The sequence below is a fragment of the Saimiri boliviensis genome, chromosome 2 (genome assembly GCF_048565385.1).
Source record: "Saimiri boliviensis isolate mSaiBol1 chromosome 2, mSaiBol1.pri, whole genome shotgun sequence".
NCBI classification, from domain to species: Eukaryota; Metazoa; Chordata; class Mammalia; order Primates; family Cebidae; genus Saimiri; species Saimiri boliviensis.
The window spans coordinates 6,842,400-6,860,947 of record NC_133450.1 but is presented as its reverse complement, the minus strand read 5'-3'; the positions used below and the strand labels follow the sequence as shown (position 1 = coordinate 6,860,947).

Genomic DNA, 18,548 nt, shown 5'->3' with positions numbered 1-18,548 from the left:
AAGTACTCTAACAGTCTCATATCCCCTTATGAGCCAAACTCAAGACCTGGGATCCTGGAACACAGGAACAAAGATCTCATTAAGACTCATCAATGTCTGGCCGGGCGCGGTGGCTCAAGCCTGTAATCCCAGCACTTTGGGAGGCCGAGGCGGGTGGATCACAAGGTCAAGAGATCGAGACCATCCTGGTCAACATGGTGAAACCCCGTCTCTACTAAAAATACAAAAAAAAAAAAAAAAAAATAGCTGGGCATAGTGGTGCGTGCCTGTAATCCCAGCTACTCAGGAGGCTGAGGCAGGAGAATTGCCTGAACCCAGGAGGCGGAGGTTGCGGTGAGCCGAGATCGCGCCATTGCACTCCAGCCTGGGTAACAAGAGCGAAACTCCGTCTCAAAAAAAAAAAAAAAAAAGACTCATCAATGTCGACCAGAACTATTAACGCAGCAGCACCTGTCAGGAGAACCATGGGATATGAATATCCCCAAGGCATAGGGGATATGAATATCCCCAAGGCATAGGGGTCATATCCCCAAGGCATAGCGGTCACCCAATCCCTGCAACAGTGATGAATGTAGGTAAAAGAGCTTCTTATTTGTCTCTCTCCTAAATTGCAGCCAATTTCCCTATCCAGAATCCTAGCATCCTCTCGGGCTACAGCCTTATTATGACTATATAGTTGCTATTCCCATAGCCATATGGATCTTTGGATAATTGCCTTCCTTCATGGATTTGTGAATAATGCCCATTCTTGAAAGGGACTTTGGCTTAGCCTAAGAATTCCTACTCTTCTTTGCAAAACAAATCTGTTCTGGAGGCTGAGCTCTGACCTGTTAGGACCCCAGTACCTCATCTTGGCTCCCCGCTGTTACTGCCACATGAATCGTGACTAACCTGACATGCCCTGTGGATACTGTGTCTTCCTCCCAGTCAGCCTCTCCGGACTATCACTGTAGCAAGCAGCCTCAGGTTTTCCAGCTCATGGAACTGACTTCCTGGAGGGTACAACTTTCACACTGTTACCTGAGTATAGGCAACACGTCTTTGTCATCTCAACATCTCCTGTATCATCTGACAGTGTTTGACACACAGGAGGTATTTAATAAATAAGAAAAAATAAAGGAACAACAGAAGGAAGGAAATGAAAACAGACAATAACTGTCTCTTCCCTTCCTCCTGGACACTCACTTCTCTTTCTGGAGGTTCTCAATCTGCTCAGTCAGCACTCTTTCCTCCTGCTGCATAGCTGCTTGCTGCTGTTCTGTGATGTCCGTCTCCATGGCTGCCTCACTAGTCAAGGTCTCTTCTGAGACATCAGACATGGAAGGCAACCGAACTACAACAGGTGAAGATGGACCTGGATAGTTTCCTCGACGAATACGCCCCTTTCCCTGCAGAGAAAAATTCATGTTAGAAAGTAAACTGAGTGACTGCATCAGTTTTACATTGTTCTTTAAGGATAACAAGTGTGCTTCCATCACACCAGGCGAACGGTAAGAATAAACAGAAACACTCTGCAAGGCCTAGGATATTTAGTGAAATATCATTCATCCAACACATTTACGTTAAAATATTTCTTGCAAGAGTGCTGGAAAATAGGTACTTTGGTAGGTGGGAGTGTAAGAACCCATTGTGTACTGAGATGAGATTCTTCTTTTAATATAAGCTGCATCCATTCCAAACAAAATAGCCACATCTGGATATTTATTTTTAAATTAATTAAAACTGAAGTAACATTTCAGTTCTGCAGTCACACTAGCCACATTTCAAGTGCTCAATAGCCACAGGTAGCTCATGACCCCCACACTGACTGATACTGATAAACATTTCCTATCATCATAGTAAGTTCTGATGGGTAACAGTGCTCTACAACTTTAGCCTTGGAATGCACAATCTTTCGAGGAGGGCCATAGAAATATGTTCTAAAACTCAGATTTGAAAAACAAAAACAAAATGTAGTCATTTACATAACACAGGGTGCTAGTAAGATATATTTTCTTAGAAAACTTCTATTCTTGAGATCAGTGTGAAAATCTTTTTTTTTTTTTTAAACATTGGTTATCTTCTATGTGACTTTACCTTCTGGTGGTGGCAAACTAAACTTTTAGGTTAATCTCCTGCTAAGAAACGTAAAAGCTCAACATATGCTTTAAGGCACTGAGGAGCTAACAAGGTAGATCAAGGAGAGGCTACACCAGCATTTAGGGCTAAGCTAAATGTCAGAGGTGGCTGTGAATCTAAACAGAACTTTTGACATACTATAGCAGAGGATGGCAACCTATGGCTTGTGTGGCAAACCTAGCTTTGCACATATTTTGTAAATACAGCTTCAATGGAATATATTCGTCCTCATTAATTTACTTTTTTTTTTTTTTTTTTGAGACGAAGTTTCGCTCTTTTTACCCAGGCTGGAGTGCAATGGCGCGATCTCGGCTCACCGCAAACTCCGCCTCCTGGGTTCAGACAATTCTCCTGCCTCAGCCTCCTGAGTAGCTGGGATTACAGGCACGCGCCACCATGCCCAGCAAATTTTTTGTATTTTTAGTAGAGACGGGGTTTCACCATGTTGACCAGGATGGTCTTGATCTCTTGACCTCGTGATCCACCCACCTCGGCCTCCCAAAGTGCTGGGATTACAGGCTTGAGCCACCGCGCCCGGCCAATTTACTTATTTTTTATGGCTGCCTTTGCAGAACAATGGCAGAGTTGATTGCTGAGACAGAGATTGGTCTGTGAAGCCTAAAATATTTATTCTCTGGTCCTTTACAGAAAAAGTCTGCAATCATCTTGGGGTAGAAAATAAAAGTTGGAGCCAGACCCACTCAATGGTGTGAGTGGCTGCCTGGCAAAACCTCCCCGCCTGACAAGTTTTGTTTCTTAGACATAAGAGTAAATTGAAATTATAAAAGTCCTCACAGATACTGTAGTCTAGTTACAAGTCATCTGAATGGTCCAGAAGTTCTAACCCCTAAAAAATGAAGTAAAGTAATCCCAAATTGCTAATACTTTAGGACCAGGCAGAAAAAAATGAAAACATTCTGTGGAGGAAAGTAACAGCCCTCAAAATATTTTTAAAAATAATTTTTCAAATACTCTGACAAATAATCAAAAGTTACAGGCACAAAAGGAGACAAGACAATGTAAATGAAAACTAGTAAAAATGACAGAAAACAGAAACCCTAAATGACTCCAGATACTGTGGCTATCAGATTTAAAATAACCATGCTGAAGGAGATAAAAACACATAGTTCAAGTAGTGGACTGGAAATTAGGTCAAAAGAAAAATCCTGAACCAAGCAAAAAGAAACAAAAGAATGGAAAAATTCATAAAAGAAAGTAAAAGACTGGCCAGGCAAGGGTGGCTCACGTCTGTAATCCCAGCACTTTGAGAGGCTGAGGCAGGCAGATCACCTGAGTTCAAGAGTTCAAGACTAGCCTGGCCAACATGGAGAAACCCCATCTCTACTGAAAATATAAAAATTAGCTGGGCATGGTGGCATGTGCCTATAGTCCCAGTATCAGGATGCTGAGGCAAGAGAATTGCTTGAACTCAAGAGACAGAGGTTGCAGTGAGCCAAGATTATGCCACTGCACTCCAGTCTGGGCAAATACCAGGAGAGAGAGATCCTATAGATGAAACACTGAAGAGATCATGGCAGAGCATTTTTGTAAAAGCAGTTAAAGATATTAATCTAGGAATTTAAGAAGCCTACAACCCCTAAGAAAGATAAATAAAATGAAGTCTATACCTAGACAAACTACTGTTAAAAACTAAAGGCAAAAGGAAGACTTAAAAGCAGTCACAAAAAGCAAGTTACTTGAAAAAAGAAAAAAGAACAACTATCAGATTCAAAGTTCCTCAACAGAAATAATGGAATGCAGAAAATAATGGAATATTTTCATAGTGATGAAAGGAAAAAGTAACTGCCAAACTCATTTGTTTTATACAGAGAACAATTTTCAGGAATGAAGGTGAAATAAAGACATTTCAGGCAGACTAAGAGGAGAATCTGACACCAGCAGAACTGCACTAAAGGAAATATCGAAGGGAAGATAGAAAACGTCTCAAGAAGAAAAGCTGGAGGTGTAAGAAAAAATAAAAGCCGATGAAAAGTGAGTATGTCTAAATAATGACCACATAAAATACAATAATGATGTGTTGGATTTAAAACATACAGATAATTAAGATATACAACAACAGCAGCAACAAAACCATATCATAGTAAGGCAAATTAAAGCACCTGTATCACCTGGGAAAAAGAGGAAACTCCTAGTTAACAGACATTGATAGATCACACATCTGTTTTTACCTTTTGGTTAATGACTAAAATAATAGTAAAAGGGTGGAAAACTTCCAAAAAAAAAGGAAAAAAGTAGTCAAAACAAAAATGCAAGAAAGAGCAAAATAAGGCCAGGAAGAAAAGAAAAAGAAACATCTATCAGGTAGGACAAATAAAAAACACATAAAAAACATATTTTAAACCCAAATATACTTATCATATTAAATGTAAATAGACTAAATGCTCCTATTAAAGTTTGAGGGTTGTCAAGCTATATATAAAAAAAGAAAACCTAACTATATGATGTTTATAAGAGACATATGAATTCAGAAAGGCTGTGAGTAAAAAAAAGAAAAAAAAAAAGACATACCATGCAAACACTAACCACAGTAAAGCCAGTACAGCTATATTAACTGTAAACAAAGTAAACTTTAAGTAGTATTACTTGTGATAAAGAGGGATAGCTCACCATGACAAAGGTTCATATTATTTATGAAGAAGATACAACATTTCCAAATAAGTATGTACCTAAGAAATTACTTCAAAAATTTAAAGTAAAATACTGACAGAAATATTTAAAGAAATAGACTATAATCAGTAGAGAGAACAAGTGTGCACACACAATCAGAAATGATATAAAAGTGAACGATATAAGCGATCTAACAGACATATACAGACTTCAGTATCTAATTACAGAGTACTCATTATTTTAAAGCACACACAAGCAAACTACAAATTTCCAATGGTTAAAATAATTCATCTGACCATTAAAGATAATTTGAAACAAGTTTTCTATTAATGTAATTACAAAGAGAATATTAAAAATTCTTGTAGGCCCACAAATTAAGAAACAGACTTTAAAAGAAACCATAGTCAAAGAGGAAATGACAATGGAAATGAGAAAATACTTTGAATGCAACAATATAAAAACTCACATAAGCTCTGTTTACTTTAAAGTTACAGCCTTAAATACATACATTAGAAAAGATTCATAATTAAGGGTGTAAGAATCTATTTCAGGAAACTAGACAAAGAACAACATAATAAATTTCTCCTGCAAAAAAAGCAATAAAGAAAAATGCAAACAAACGTTAGAAAAAAAGACTATCAAAGCTAAATGCAGCTCTTTGAAAAGACTAATATAAATTTTAAAACCCTAACAAGACTGATGAAAAAAAAAGAGAAGTCACAAATAACCAAAGGTGGGAATGTAAAAGAAATGTGGGGCCGGGCGTGGTGGCTCAAGCCTGTAATCCCAGCACTTTGGGAGGCCGAGGCGGGTGGATCACGAGGTCAAGAGATCGAGACCAGCCTGGTCAACATGGTGAAACCCTGTCTCTACTAAAAATATTAAAAAAAATTAGCTGGGCATGGTGGCGCGTGCCTGTAATCCCAGCTACTCAGGAGGCTGAGGCAGGAGAATTGCCTGAACCCAGGAGGTGGAGGTTGCGGTGAGCCGAGATCGCGCCATTGCACTCCAGCCTGGGTAACAAGAGCGAAACTCCGTCTCAAAAAAAAAAAAAAAAAAGAAAAAAAAGAAATGTGAACGATATTAAGGAAATTGAATCCAAAGTCAAAATCTTTCCAAAACAAAACTCTAGGCCTAGATTTCTGGCAAACAGGAAATAGCAAATTCTGCCCTAGAGTTAAAAAAAGAAACTATTCCCTAACTTGTCTTTAGAGCCAGGCATAACTTTGATAACAAAGCAAAACAAATATATTAAAAAGAAGGGTTACTGCCAGGTGCAGTAGCACACACCCATAATCCCAGAACTTTGGGAGGTGGAGGCACATGGCTCACTTGAGCTCAGGAGTTTGAGACCAGCCTGGGCAACATGGCGAAAAAAAAATACAAAAATTAGCCAGATGTAGTGGCATGTGCTTGTAGTCCCAGCTACATGGGGGACTGGGGTGGGAGGATCACTTGAGCCCAGGAGGTTGAGGCTGCAGTGAGCCAAGATCATACCACTGCACTGTAGCCTGGTTGATACAATGAGAGCCTGTCTCAAAACAAACACAAACAAAAAAGGATTATTATGGGTTAATTTTACTCATAAACACATGCAAAAATCCCAAACAATATCCTAACTACAATGGAATCAAGTAATATAGACAATGTAATATACAATTTTTAAATACATGAAAAGTTGGATTTATTGTAGTATGATGGTTTAACATTAGAAATCGACTCAGTGTAATGTGTCATATCAATGCAATTCAAAAGTCTGATAAAACCTCAGTACATGGAGTAAAGGTATTTCATAAAATTCAACCTTCTATCACAATAACAACTCTTAGAAAATCTGAAATAGAAAGAAGCATGCTTAATCTCATAAAGTACCTACAAAAATTCTATAGCAAACATCACACTTGGTGGTAAAAGATTGAAAGCTTTTCCTTTGGGGCTAGGAACATGCCAATAATAATCATTATCACCACTTCCATTCAACACTGTACTGGAGATTCTAACTTACATAAGAAAAAGGAAGAAAAAGTATAACAATTATAAAGGAACAAGTGAAACTATCATTATTCATGAATGATACTGTTCAGGTAGAAAATCCAAAGGAATTCATAGAAAACTTATTAGAATAAGTGAATTCAGCAAAGTAACTGAATACAAAATGAAAAAATACCAAAATCAATTGTATTTTTTAATACAACAAGCAACAAACAGAAAATAAAAATTTTAAAATACCTATGACTGCATTTAAATACATTGAATACCTAGCAGTAATTCAAACTAAAGATGTATAAAATCTCAGCATACAAAACTATAAAACACTTTTGAGAGTAGCTAATGATCTACATGAACGAAGAGATATATCATGTTTATGGATGGGAAAAATCAGTATCATAAAAATGTCAATTCTCCGGAAGGTAATCTATAGATCCAATGCAATCCCAATAAAAATCCCAACAATTTTTTGAAGCTGATTCCATAATTTATATGGACATATAAAGAGCCAAGAATAGTCAAAACACTAAGAAGATAGGATGACTTATTCTACCAGATATTTTTAGAATAATCCTTGGTAAATAAAATAGTGGTCGCGTTGTTGCAAAGACAGTCAAAACAGAGCACCTAGAAACAGACCCACATATGAAAAGGCTCGTGATTTATGACAAAAGGGGAACTGCAGGGCATCTTGGAAAGGAAACATTTTCTTAAAACGTGAACCTAAAAGGTATTCATCCTAAAGGGAAAGACTGATTAACAACATTAAAATCAAGAACCTCTCTGTTCATCAAAAGATACTTTTAAGAAAGGAAAAAAGCAAACCATAGAATGGAAGAAAATTTGCAACAAAAGTAGCAATAAAGGATTTGTATCTGGAACTCATAAAGAATCCCTATAGAACTTGAGAAAAAGGCAGACAATCCAATTAGAAAAACAGGCAAGAGCTTTGAACAGATTGCTCACAAAAGAGAATACAGAAATGGCCAACACATACATATGCACACACGTGTGCACACACGTGCGCGCGCGCACACACGTGTACACACACACACTCTCTACACGTTAGAGTCACAACAAATAAATATACTTTTAAAAAACACACCCATTGGAATAGCTAAAATTAAGGATTCTGACGATAGAAGTGTTAGGGAGAAGGTGGAGCAACTGGGAATTCCTACACACTGCTAATATAGTAACCATTTTGGAAGAAATTTGGCATTATCTACTGAAGTTGAAGATATATATATATATATGTATGTCCTGTGGCCCTGCAAATCCACTCCTGTATATTTCTCCAACAAAAATACATATATGAGTCCATTAAAATCATAATTCCTCAAAACACAACTCAAATGTCCATCAACAGTAGATTAAATTGTGGTATATGCATACAGTGATAGACTATACAGTAATGAAAATGAGCTACAGCTAAACAAAACATGGATAAGTCTTACATAAGGTTGACTGAAATAAATCAGAAACAAAAAATACATCTTATATGATACAATTTATATAAAGCTCAAAATTAGGCAAAACAAAACTATAGTGCTCAGGGATACGTATTTTGGTAGCAAACAAAAAAGAAAACAGAAGTCATTAGTGTAAAAATCAGGTTATTGCTTACCTTTGGAGGAGAAAGAGGATTGTGACTAGAAAGGGAAAGAGGAGAGTTTCTGGGGATGCTGGCAATGTCCTATTTCTTGAGCTGGGATGGTATGTGGATGTTCATTTATAATAATTCATTAAACTGTATTTATGTTTCTCTGTTTTTCAGTATGTGTTGTATTTTGCAATAAAAAAGGTATTTAAGAGTTCCTTTTCAAAGTTCACTATTTACGGAAATACACAAATATCCTTTGAAAATTATGTGACATTAAACGGACAAATTTCTGAGTTGATTTTGTCAAGAAAGAAAGGAAAAGTGCTGTCTCAAAAAACAGAAACTCATGATTTAGTGCAGGTGATAAGGTAAAGGCCGGAGAGTAGTCTCAAGCTAAAATACATAGTGAAATAAAATCAGGATTATAATATTGCTATTCCACTTTTAGTTCTAAAATCAAGAAGGAAAAAACATGTTAAGAAAAAATCGTCAAAACAGAAGATCAGTCTGCAAATTTAACAAAAAATGACAAAGCATTCTTTATGTTATAAATTCCAGGATATCACCCAGTTCCATTTGACACTGACTATTTATAGCCAAATGAATAAATAATGTGATTTAAAAGCCTCAAGGAGCTAGAAAATCTGTGTTTATTCCTAGTGTCCACATTCCAGTATTTAATAAAAGAGCTGCCTTTTTTCAGTATTTATATCATCAGCTGGCCACTGGAGTATTTCATCATGAGTTAGCTACAAATCACTTAATAAAGCTAAAGAAAATCAAACAATCTCAACAGATCTATCTCTTTTAAGAAGCACTAAGCAAAAAGAAGAAAAAATGGAAACTCCTACAGCCTAGATAGAATTCTCTCATAAAGATTAATTTTTTAAAAGTTGATTACAAGGAGCTTTTAGTAACATGGTAAATACTAATACTGTGTTAAAAACAGTACATAAGCTTGTATACCACTGGTTTTAAAAATGAATAATATAAAATTTGCAAATACACTAAATTATTAATGATAGTTCCCTGACTTTCCTATAATAAGCATGAATTAATTTTTTTCCAAATTGGAATTTTTCTTTTAGATCGATGTTCACAGTATATTCTCTTGCAGTGTTTTTATTTTTATTTTTTTCATAATTGGTTTTCTATCATTAGTGTGTCACAGAGTGAAAAAGGCAATTATTTTCTTGACAGTATCTTAAAAATAAATTTGACCTTATTGATCTCCCTGAAAAGGATCTGTAGATAACACTAAGAAGTGGTTTATAGTATCCTTTGTCCATTTTTCATTGGTTAGCCTATCTTTCTATTTACTTATAGGAACTTCTCCTTATTTATTAAGGAAAATTAGGGACATTTATTAAGGAAAATTGAAATATGAATTGAAAATATTTTCTTAGGGTACATAACTTCTGTTTTACTTTGCTTATGGTCATTTTTGTCACATAATAATACTTGGTTTTTGTTGCTGAACCTTTCCATTTTTTTCCTTTACTGTTCTTAGATAATAGCAAAGCCCTGTCCAAGATTATATTTTTCTAACATAATGGGAATTTTATTGGTTTTGACTGATCATAGACTACATGAATAATTTGTACCCAACTCTTTATGCAAGTACTGAAAAAATCATAAAGCCATACTGCCATCCTTTTTCTCAGTAACTATTCAAGTGACTTCCTGGCTTAAACTTTGGAGGCAAACTGTTCCTAAAATAAGAATATCAAATACAATGATCTTCAATCTGTTGATAAGTATTAGGTCTCAAGTCCTACTAATATACAATTTAATATTATACATAATACCCGTATTTCCAATCCTTCACAGCACATTAACAGGATTATCAGAAAAATCTGGACTGGATCACCACTACCAAAGACATCACAGATAATATACTTTTGACAGAGAGCCAAGATCAGGAAGCAGTTTAAAACATTATTAGGCCTATGGAGAGATAATTATTCTCAGTTTGTACAGAAAAATAAACTGGCACTTAATACATTCCTTTCAAATGAGAGGAAGTGGAGTTCTGTTCTTAAAAATTGTTGTTTTGAAAAATTAGCTGGGCATGGTGGCACGTGCCTGTAATCCCAGCTACTCAGGAGGCTGAGGCAGGAGAATTGCCTGAACCCAGGAGGCGGAGGTTGCGGTGAGCCGAGATGGCGCCATTGCACTCCAGCCTGGGTAAGGAGAGCAAAACTCCGTCTCAAAAAAAAAAAAAAAAAAAAAAAAAAAAAGATTGTTGTTTTGGCCGGGCGCAGTGGCTCAAGCCTGTAATCCCAGCACTTTGGGAGGCCAAGGCGGGTGGATCATGAGGTCAAGAGATCGAGACCATCCTGGTCAACAAGGTGAAACCCCGTCTCTACTGAAAATGCAGAAAATTAGGTGGGCATGGTGGCATGTGCCTGTGATCCCAGCTACTCAGGAGGCTGAGGCAGGAGAATTGCCTGAACCCAGGAGGCGGAGGTTGCGGTGAGCCGAGATCGCGCCATTGCACTCCAGACTGGGTAACAAAAGCGAAACTCCGCCTCAAGAAAAAAAAAAATTGTTGTTTTTAGGCTGTTGTGGTGGCTCACGACTGTAATCCCAGCACTTCGGGAGGTCAAGGCGGGTGAATCATGAGGTCAAGATCAAGGCCATCCTGGCCAACACAGGGAAACCCTGTCTCTACTAAAAATACAAAAATGAGCCGGACATGGTAGTGCGTGCCTGCAGTCCCAGTTACTCACGAGGCTGAGGCAGGAGAATCTCTTGAACCCGGGAGGCAGAGGTTGCAGTGAGCTGAGATCATGCCACTGCATTCCAGCTTGGCAACAGAGCAAGACTACATCAAAAACAAAAAACTAAAACTGTTTTTAGAGCTCTAAAAAGGTACACTTATTAAAATAGTTTATTTTAAAAATTCTTCTGACTTGTACAATGAGATACTGGGACCACTGACTTGATAAAAGATCTTTAATCACATTTAGCTTCTTTCTTGCTTGTTTTCCATTTCTGTTTTATGAAGACAAATGTTTCTTGGTTAATCTCTTTCCATTTGCTCCCTTTTTCCCTTTTTATTTGCATTTTTTTCCACCATAAAGATATATCATTTTCAGCCACCTTTTATGGCTTGGTTTCAACTTTTGCCTGAAAAGGTTTAGCTGATAACCTTGCTGATTTTCCCTTGGGAAATTGTGGATATTTTGGCAGTATTAAGGTAGAGAGGTAGGGTACTTGAGTGTCTACAGGATGCAGGTTAGTGAGAACCTTTCAAGATAGACTGCCTGAGCTGTACCTTCCACCATTATTCTTATGTTTTAGTCTTTGATTTGAATTACTTTTTTTTTTCTTTTTTAAACATACAGGGTCTCACTCTTGCTCAGACTAGAGTGCAGTGGCACAATCATAGCTCACTGCAGGCTTGGACTCCTGGGCTCAAGGGATCCTCTGGCCTCAGTGTCTGAGTACCTGTGACTATAGGCATGTGCCACCATGCCCAGCTTTTTAAATTTTTTGTAGAGATGAGATCCCACATTGTTGCCCAGGCTGGACTGAAACTCCTGGCTTCAAGCAATCCTCCTGCCTTGGCCTTCCCAAGTCCTGGGATTATAGGCATGAACTACTGTGCCTGACCTGAATCGGCTTTTTAATTTTTTTGTTTCTTTTATTCCCTACATGGATATTCATTTTCCCCACATCACTTTGTAAATAGCAAACCTTTGAAATGCTACTCACTTTATAATCCTCTCTTTTAGAATTTTCCTAGTTATTCTGCTTCTTTATTTTCTTATGAATTTTAGTATCAACGTATAAAGGTCCCCAAAGTATTATTTTGCTATTTTTACTGAGACCACATTTGTAAGTAAAGAGTTACAAAAGTCTTTCCTTTTCTAAGAACTGGTCTTTGGTCAATGTTCTAGCTCAGGACCCCTAGAAACCTGATAAAGGTAGGATGCAAATGATGTTATTAGGCAACATCACCTCTGGCAAAAAATTAATCTGATTGTTAAACTGCATCTGGAGAATAAGTAAATTGTAAATATCCCATAGGAAGCCATATATTTGGAATTCCCTGAATGTGGAGTCTGTGGTAATTGGACATCCTCCTTGTGGGGACCTTGGAAACAATGTCTACAGAATTTTACAGGAGGTATTAATTCCTGTATAGGCATAAAACATCTAAGACAGAATAGTTCTGCATCCATTGGATGTGGAGTCCTTTCTCCTTGCACCTGAATTGTGACTTAGAGGCCAAAGATAACTCCCTGATAAAACTGGACTGCTGCAAGGGCTCCCACACGAGGATGATCTTATGCTGTCTGCAGGCATGTTGTACTTCTAGTCCCATATCCTAAGAGGTTCTGATGCCAAGTGGAGCCCATGGTAGTCATGAGTCTGAAAGTTGAACCTAAGAAAATATCTTCTTTCCCTCCTAGTGGGTACTGAAACAATACATGAATAAATTAATTTAGAAAAACTGACACCATTACAAAATTTAGCCTTTCTTTCCAAATGTATTTAAGTCTTCTTTTGTAATATTTTGAGGTTTTAAGGCTTTCTTTGTACAAATCTTCTACATTTCTAGTTAAGTGTATTCTTTAGTATTTGATGTTGATGTTTAAAGTGTGTGTGTGTGTGTGTGTGTGTGTGCACAATATACAAATGGGTATTTTTCTTCCATTATATCATTCAAGTGGTTGTTCATATGAATACAATAATTATACTCAGATACCCTATTCTCTTATCATCATTAAGTTCTTTAGTTGATTTTCTTGAGTGTTGCATGTATATATAATCATAATGGAAATAGTGAAACTTTTACTTCTTCTTTATAATTTTATATCTCCAATTCTTTTTTTCTTATTTAATTGCATCTTTTTTTTCTTATTTAATTTTCTTATTTAATAGCTAGTACCTTCAGATCAATGTCAACTAACAGTAGGGATAATGGATATCCTTACCTTTCCTGATTTTAATCAGAATGCTTGTAGTGTTCTTCTATTAAGCAAGATGATGGATTTGGGGTTCAGATATATTTTTATCATGCTAAGAAATTAAAGGCATCCCTGTTTTAATAAGAATGTTTTTAAAAAGAATACTGATATATTAAATGCTTTAAAATATCTATGAGGATATGATTTTTCTCCACAGATCAACAAACATAGTGAATTACATTAACAGCTATCCTAATATAGTCATCCTTGCATTCCTAGATTAAATCCTCCTTAGTCAAGGTTTATATTTATAGCCTACTGAATTCTGCTTGCTGATTCATTTCTACTTTTTAATTCTTTTTTTTTTTTTTTTTTTTTTTTTGAGATAGGGTCTTGCTTTATCACCCAGGCTGGAGCACAGTGGTGTCACCATGGCTCACTGCAGTCTTGACTTTCCAGACTCAGGTGATTTTCTCACCTCAGCCTCCCTAGTAGCTGGGACTACAGGTCCTCGCCACCGGGACTAATTTTTTGGTTTTTGTTTTTGTAGAGATGCAGTTTAACCATGTTACTCATGTTGGTCTCAAACTCCTGGGCTCAAGGATTTACCCATTTTGGCCTCCCAAAGTGGTGGTGATATTTTAATCTAGGATTTTTGAATTAATATTCATAGATGAGGCAGTCCTGCATTTATATATCAAATGCTGTCTCTGTGTGTGGGGTGTGTGTGTATAAGAACACTCTATGGAGAGAGAGCCATAACAAGCATACTTACTATGGTTTTACAAATATTAACTCATTTAGGCTGGGCATGGTGGCTCACACCTATAATCCCAGCAATTTGGGAGGCCAAGGCAGGTGGATCCCCTGAGGTCAGGAGTTCAAGACCAGCCTGGCCAACACGGCGAAACCTGTCTCTACCAAAAAAAAAAAAAAAAAAAAAAATACAAAAATTAGTCAGGCGTGGTGGTGCATGCCTGTAGTCCCAGCTACTCAGGAGGCTGAAGCATGAGAATTACTTGAACCCAGGAGGCAGAGGTTACAGTGAGCCAAGATTGTGCCACTGCACTCCAGCCTGGGTGACAAAGTGAGACTCAGTCTCAAAAACAAACAAACAAACAAACTTAACTCATTTAATCCCACGTTTGATACTATTCATCAATTTACAGATGAGAAAACTGAGGCATGGATATTAAATAATTTTCCCATGTCACAACTAGTAGTAAACTAGGGCTAGAATTTATACCCAAAAGTCTAGTCCAGAGTCCATGATGTGCTCTGCTGCTTTTAATATTCCTGTTTGTAATTTTTATTAGTAAAGCCTAGTCCAGAGTCCATGATGTGCTCTGCTGCTTTTAATATTCCTCTTTGTAATTTTTATTAGTAAAGCCTAGTCCAGAGTCCATGTTCTGCTCTGCTGCTCTTAATATTGCTGTATGCAGTTTTAATTAGTTTTTTTGTGTGGTTATGTGCACACGTGTGTGTGGCAGGGAGTTAGGATCACTGTTAGACTCTTTTAGTTTAAAAAAAAAAAAAAAGACCTTTTCCCCTCTCTTGTCTGAGACAGCTTAAATTTATTGTAATTATGTATTTAAAGAGTTGGTACAGGCCAGGCATGGTAGCTCACGCCTGTAATCCCAACACTGTGGGAGGCCAAGGTGGGCAGATCACTTGACATCAGGAGTTCAAGACCAGCCTGACCAATATGGAGAAACCTTGTCTCTACTAAAAATACAAAATTAGCTGGGTATGGTGGCACATGCCTGTAATCCCAGCTACTCGAGAGGCTAAGGCAGGAAAATTGCTTGAACCCAGGAGGTGGAGGTTGCAGTGAGCTGAGGTTGCACCATTGCACTCCAGCCTGGGCAACAAGAATAAAAACTCTGTCTCAAAAAAAAAAAAAAAAAAAAAAGTTGGTACATTTTCTCTGTGAAACTATGCCTGGGGTTTTTATGAGAGGAAGTTCTTAGGTAAGTCTCCTATCTGTTCTTCCTTTTAAATTAGTCTGTTTAGCCGGGTGCAGTAGCTCACACCTGTAATCCCAGCACTTTGGGAGGCTGAGGTGGGTGGGTCACCTGAGGTCAGGAGTTCGAGACCAGCTTGGCCAACATGGTGAAACCCCAACTCTACTAAAAATACAAAATTAGCTGGGCATGGTGGCAGGTGCTTATAATCTCAGCTACTTAGGAGGCTGAGGCAGAAGAACTGTTGGAACCCAAAAGGTAGAGGTTGTAGTGAGCTGCCATTGCACTCAGTGCAACAACAGTGAGACTCCGTCTCAAAAAAACAAACATGAAAGAAAGAAAAATAAATAAGTCTGTTTAAATTATGTCTTCTGGAGGCAGTTTTAATAAAATATATTTTTCTATAAAACCTTACATTTTCAAATTTATTTTAAAGTTGTCATCCTACATGATGGTTCCTGATCATTCTCAACTCTTGGTATTCACATCCTTGGTAGTCCCTTTCCACATGGTAAAGGGGTGACCTGTGTGATTATTGTAGAAATAACATTATGTGACTTTTGAGGATAAAAGACACTGTAGGCTCCCACCTTGCTCTCTCCCAGATCAGTTGCTTTGGAAAAAGCCAGCTACCATGTCGTTAGAGCAGTTAAGCAGACCTATGGAGAAGTCTACATAATGAGGAACTAAGGTCTGCTACCAGCAGAAAGCACTAACGAGCTGGCAATATTAATAAGCCACTTTGAAAGAAAATCCTACAGCCCTAGTCAAGTCTTCAGATAACTGTAGCCCTAACCAACATCTTGACTATAAGCACATAAGGGACCTTGCCAGAACCACCCAGATAAGCTGCTCCTGAATTCCTGACCCATAAAAACTATGAGAGATTTTTCATTTTTCTTATGGACTGATTTTTCCCCAGATGTTTTAAATTTTTTATTATGAAATAGTTTATACTTAAAGATAATAAAAACTTAGAAGTACAGTTTCAAAACTAATAAAACAAACACCTGTGTAGCCACTACGCAGATTAAGAAATAAAACATGACCAATATCATTGAGGTGTTGTGCTTTGAGAATATTCCATGGGCAGGCAAAAAAATGTATATTTTTTTCCTTTGTGGGTACAGAGTTACACATATATCCACATTAGATCAACCATCAATTCTGCTATTGAAGTAGATTCACTTTAAACAAACTTTTTCTAGTATCACATGATACCTACTTGAGGTAAATAAGATACCCTATTTGAGGGAATCAGTTGAAACTCACATTTTGTGGATAAAAATAAAATTCCTATTCCACATCAACAGATTGCCCTGTAATCTTAGGATTCTTTTCAGCTACTCTTTCGTTTGCTTTTGTTTTTAAAGACAAGGTCTCACTCTGTCACTCAGGCTGGAGTGGAATACTGCTATCCTGGTTCACTGCAACCTCTGCCTCTTGGGCTCAAGTGATCCTCCGATCTCAGCCTTCCAAGTTATCTAGAACCATTGTCATGCACCACTAAATCTGGCTAATGTTTATTTTTATTTTTATTTTTGGTAGAGATGGGGTTTCACCATATTGCTTGGGCTGTCTTGAACTCAAGTGATCCGCCCCCCTCGGCCTCCTGAAGTGCTGGGAGCTACCACTCCCAGCCCCTTTTCTACTCTTATTGAAAACCTGGAAGATGACCCAGGAGGAAATTTGTTATTTTATGGCTAAAAAATAGCAACTAACATTAGTTCCCATTCCCTATCATAAATAAAAAATATAAAGCTCCAAAATTTACATTTAAGTACTAAACTCTGAGACCTTGTGAGTCCTGGCTCACTCTTCAAGGCCCCATAGTACTAATAATATCTTAAGAGTTTCTTCAAAACAAAGCCTATTTTGGTTTTAACTTAAGGTTTTCCTTCTGCACAATGATATATACAAGTTTATATGTGAGCTACATAGCTTTTTACAGAATTAAACCTTATAGACTTGTACCAACTGGTAGGTCTTTCTCCATTTGATTAATTTAAACTCATCCCTTAAGAGTTGGCTTACATGTCACTTCTACAGCCTTTCCCTGTGCCACCAAGCAGAATTAAGTACTTCTTCCTTAGTATTTTCACCATATTTGGCACACAATACTGTCTGATCCATCTCTCCCTCCTTCCTTTTGGGACATGCTTTCTAATACCCACAAATTCAATCACTTAATAATCATACAGATGTGCCATGCTTTGTCTAAGGAAGTCTATATATGATTCTATTGTCTATTTTTTTCTAGGAATGATATTCTGAAACAGACAATCTTAATTATTTAATTTGGATCAGAATTCTGTGAGATCAGTCCATTACAGGCTTTCCAGACTGTAACAAAAATATTGAGGGTCAAATGTTCTAAGGTGGGGTATCTAAGTGATAGCTACTTAAGGTAAATAGGATACTATATTTGAGGGAATCAGCTGAAACTTGCTTTTTCATTTTCTCCCAAGACTTAAGAAGAAAACAATGAAGACAAATAGAAGATACACTATAGTGTTAGAATGAATAAGGCCTATGAGGGGAGCTTTGACTTCTGAAAATTCTATAAGGCTCATCATAGAGAAAGAATGCAGGAAAGAATGGCAAGGCATGACTGATGGGCACAAAGAAATTAAATAGTGTAAATCGAAGTAAGCCTAAGTAGTAAAAGAGACTCATGGTGATAATGAAGAAATGAATTGCACCACCTTTAATAAACCTGATGACTATTTAGAAAAAGACATATATTATCCTCATGTAGGGAGTCACGATATTTTATGAAAACCCAAAGAAAGCACATGTTACTAGGGTTTGTCTATGGGTTAAATGTGAGAGGAGGAGGAACTCTGCATCACCTAGACAGAACAACATATAACTAGCTAAAACACAAACCTCAGAATCCTAATGAAATTTTACTCAAAAATAGCACTTCAGGGCAAGATGGAAGATCACTGTTGTCTGTCTTTTGGTACGTCATTAAAAATAGGAAGGAACTGAATGATCAGACAACTTCCTGAGGAGTTTGCTTTCCTAGTAAGGAGAGATCCTTTATCCAAGACCTTTTTTGAAAAGACTGGTTGTTTTGCATGATTTTATAATTAGGTATCCAAGCTTGTTCAAAAATCATATCCCAATGCCTGTAGTTACGGTTCGCCAGATAATGAGGGTTAGTAAGCACTTTAAACACAGCTAGTATCTGTTTATATGTATTTATATATTGCATATGAAAAGGAATTATTCTCATCAAATATTTCCACGAAGTGCAGTGAGATAGTAGTATTATATGTATTACAGTACAGTGGTTCTCAGAGTGTAGCCCACAGATCCCTG

The 18,548-nt window shown here is 37.2% G+C and overlaps 1 protein-coding gene across 9 annotated transcripts in view; it reads right to left on the bottom strand.

The window, feature by feature from the left end:
- The window catches only part of MYO9A (myosin IXA), a 291,275-nt gene that overhangs the window by 3,752 nt on the left and 268,975 nt on the right, over positions 1-18,548 (bottom strand). For all 9 annotated transcript variants that reach the window (XM_074392722.1, XM_074392721.1, XM_074392727.1 and 6 more), the window contains one exon: positions 1,186-1,388. In XM_074392722.1, coding sequence (XP_074248823.1) covers positions 1,186-1,388 — 203 coding nt within the window. The remainder of the gene's footprint in view (positions 1-1,185; positions 1,389-18,548) is intronic.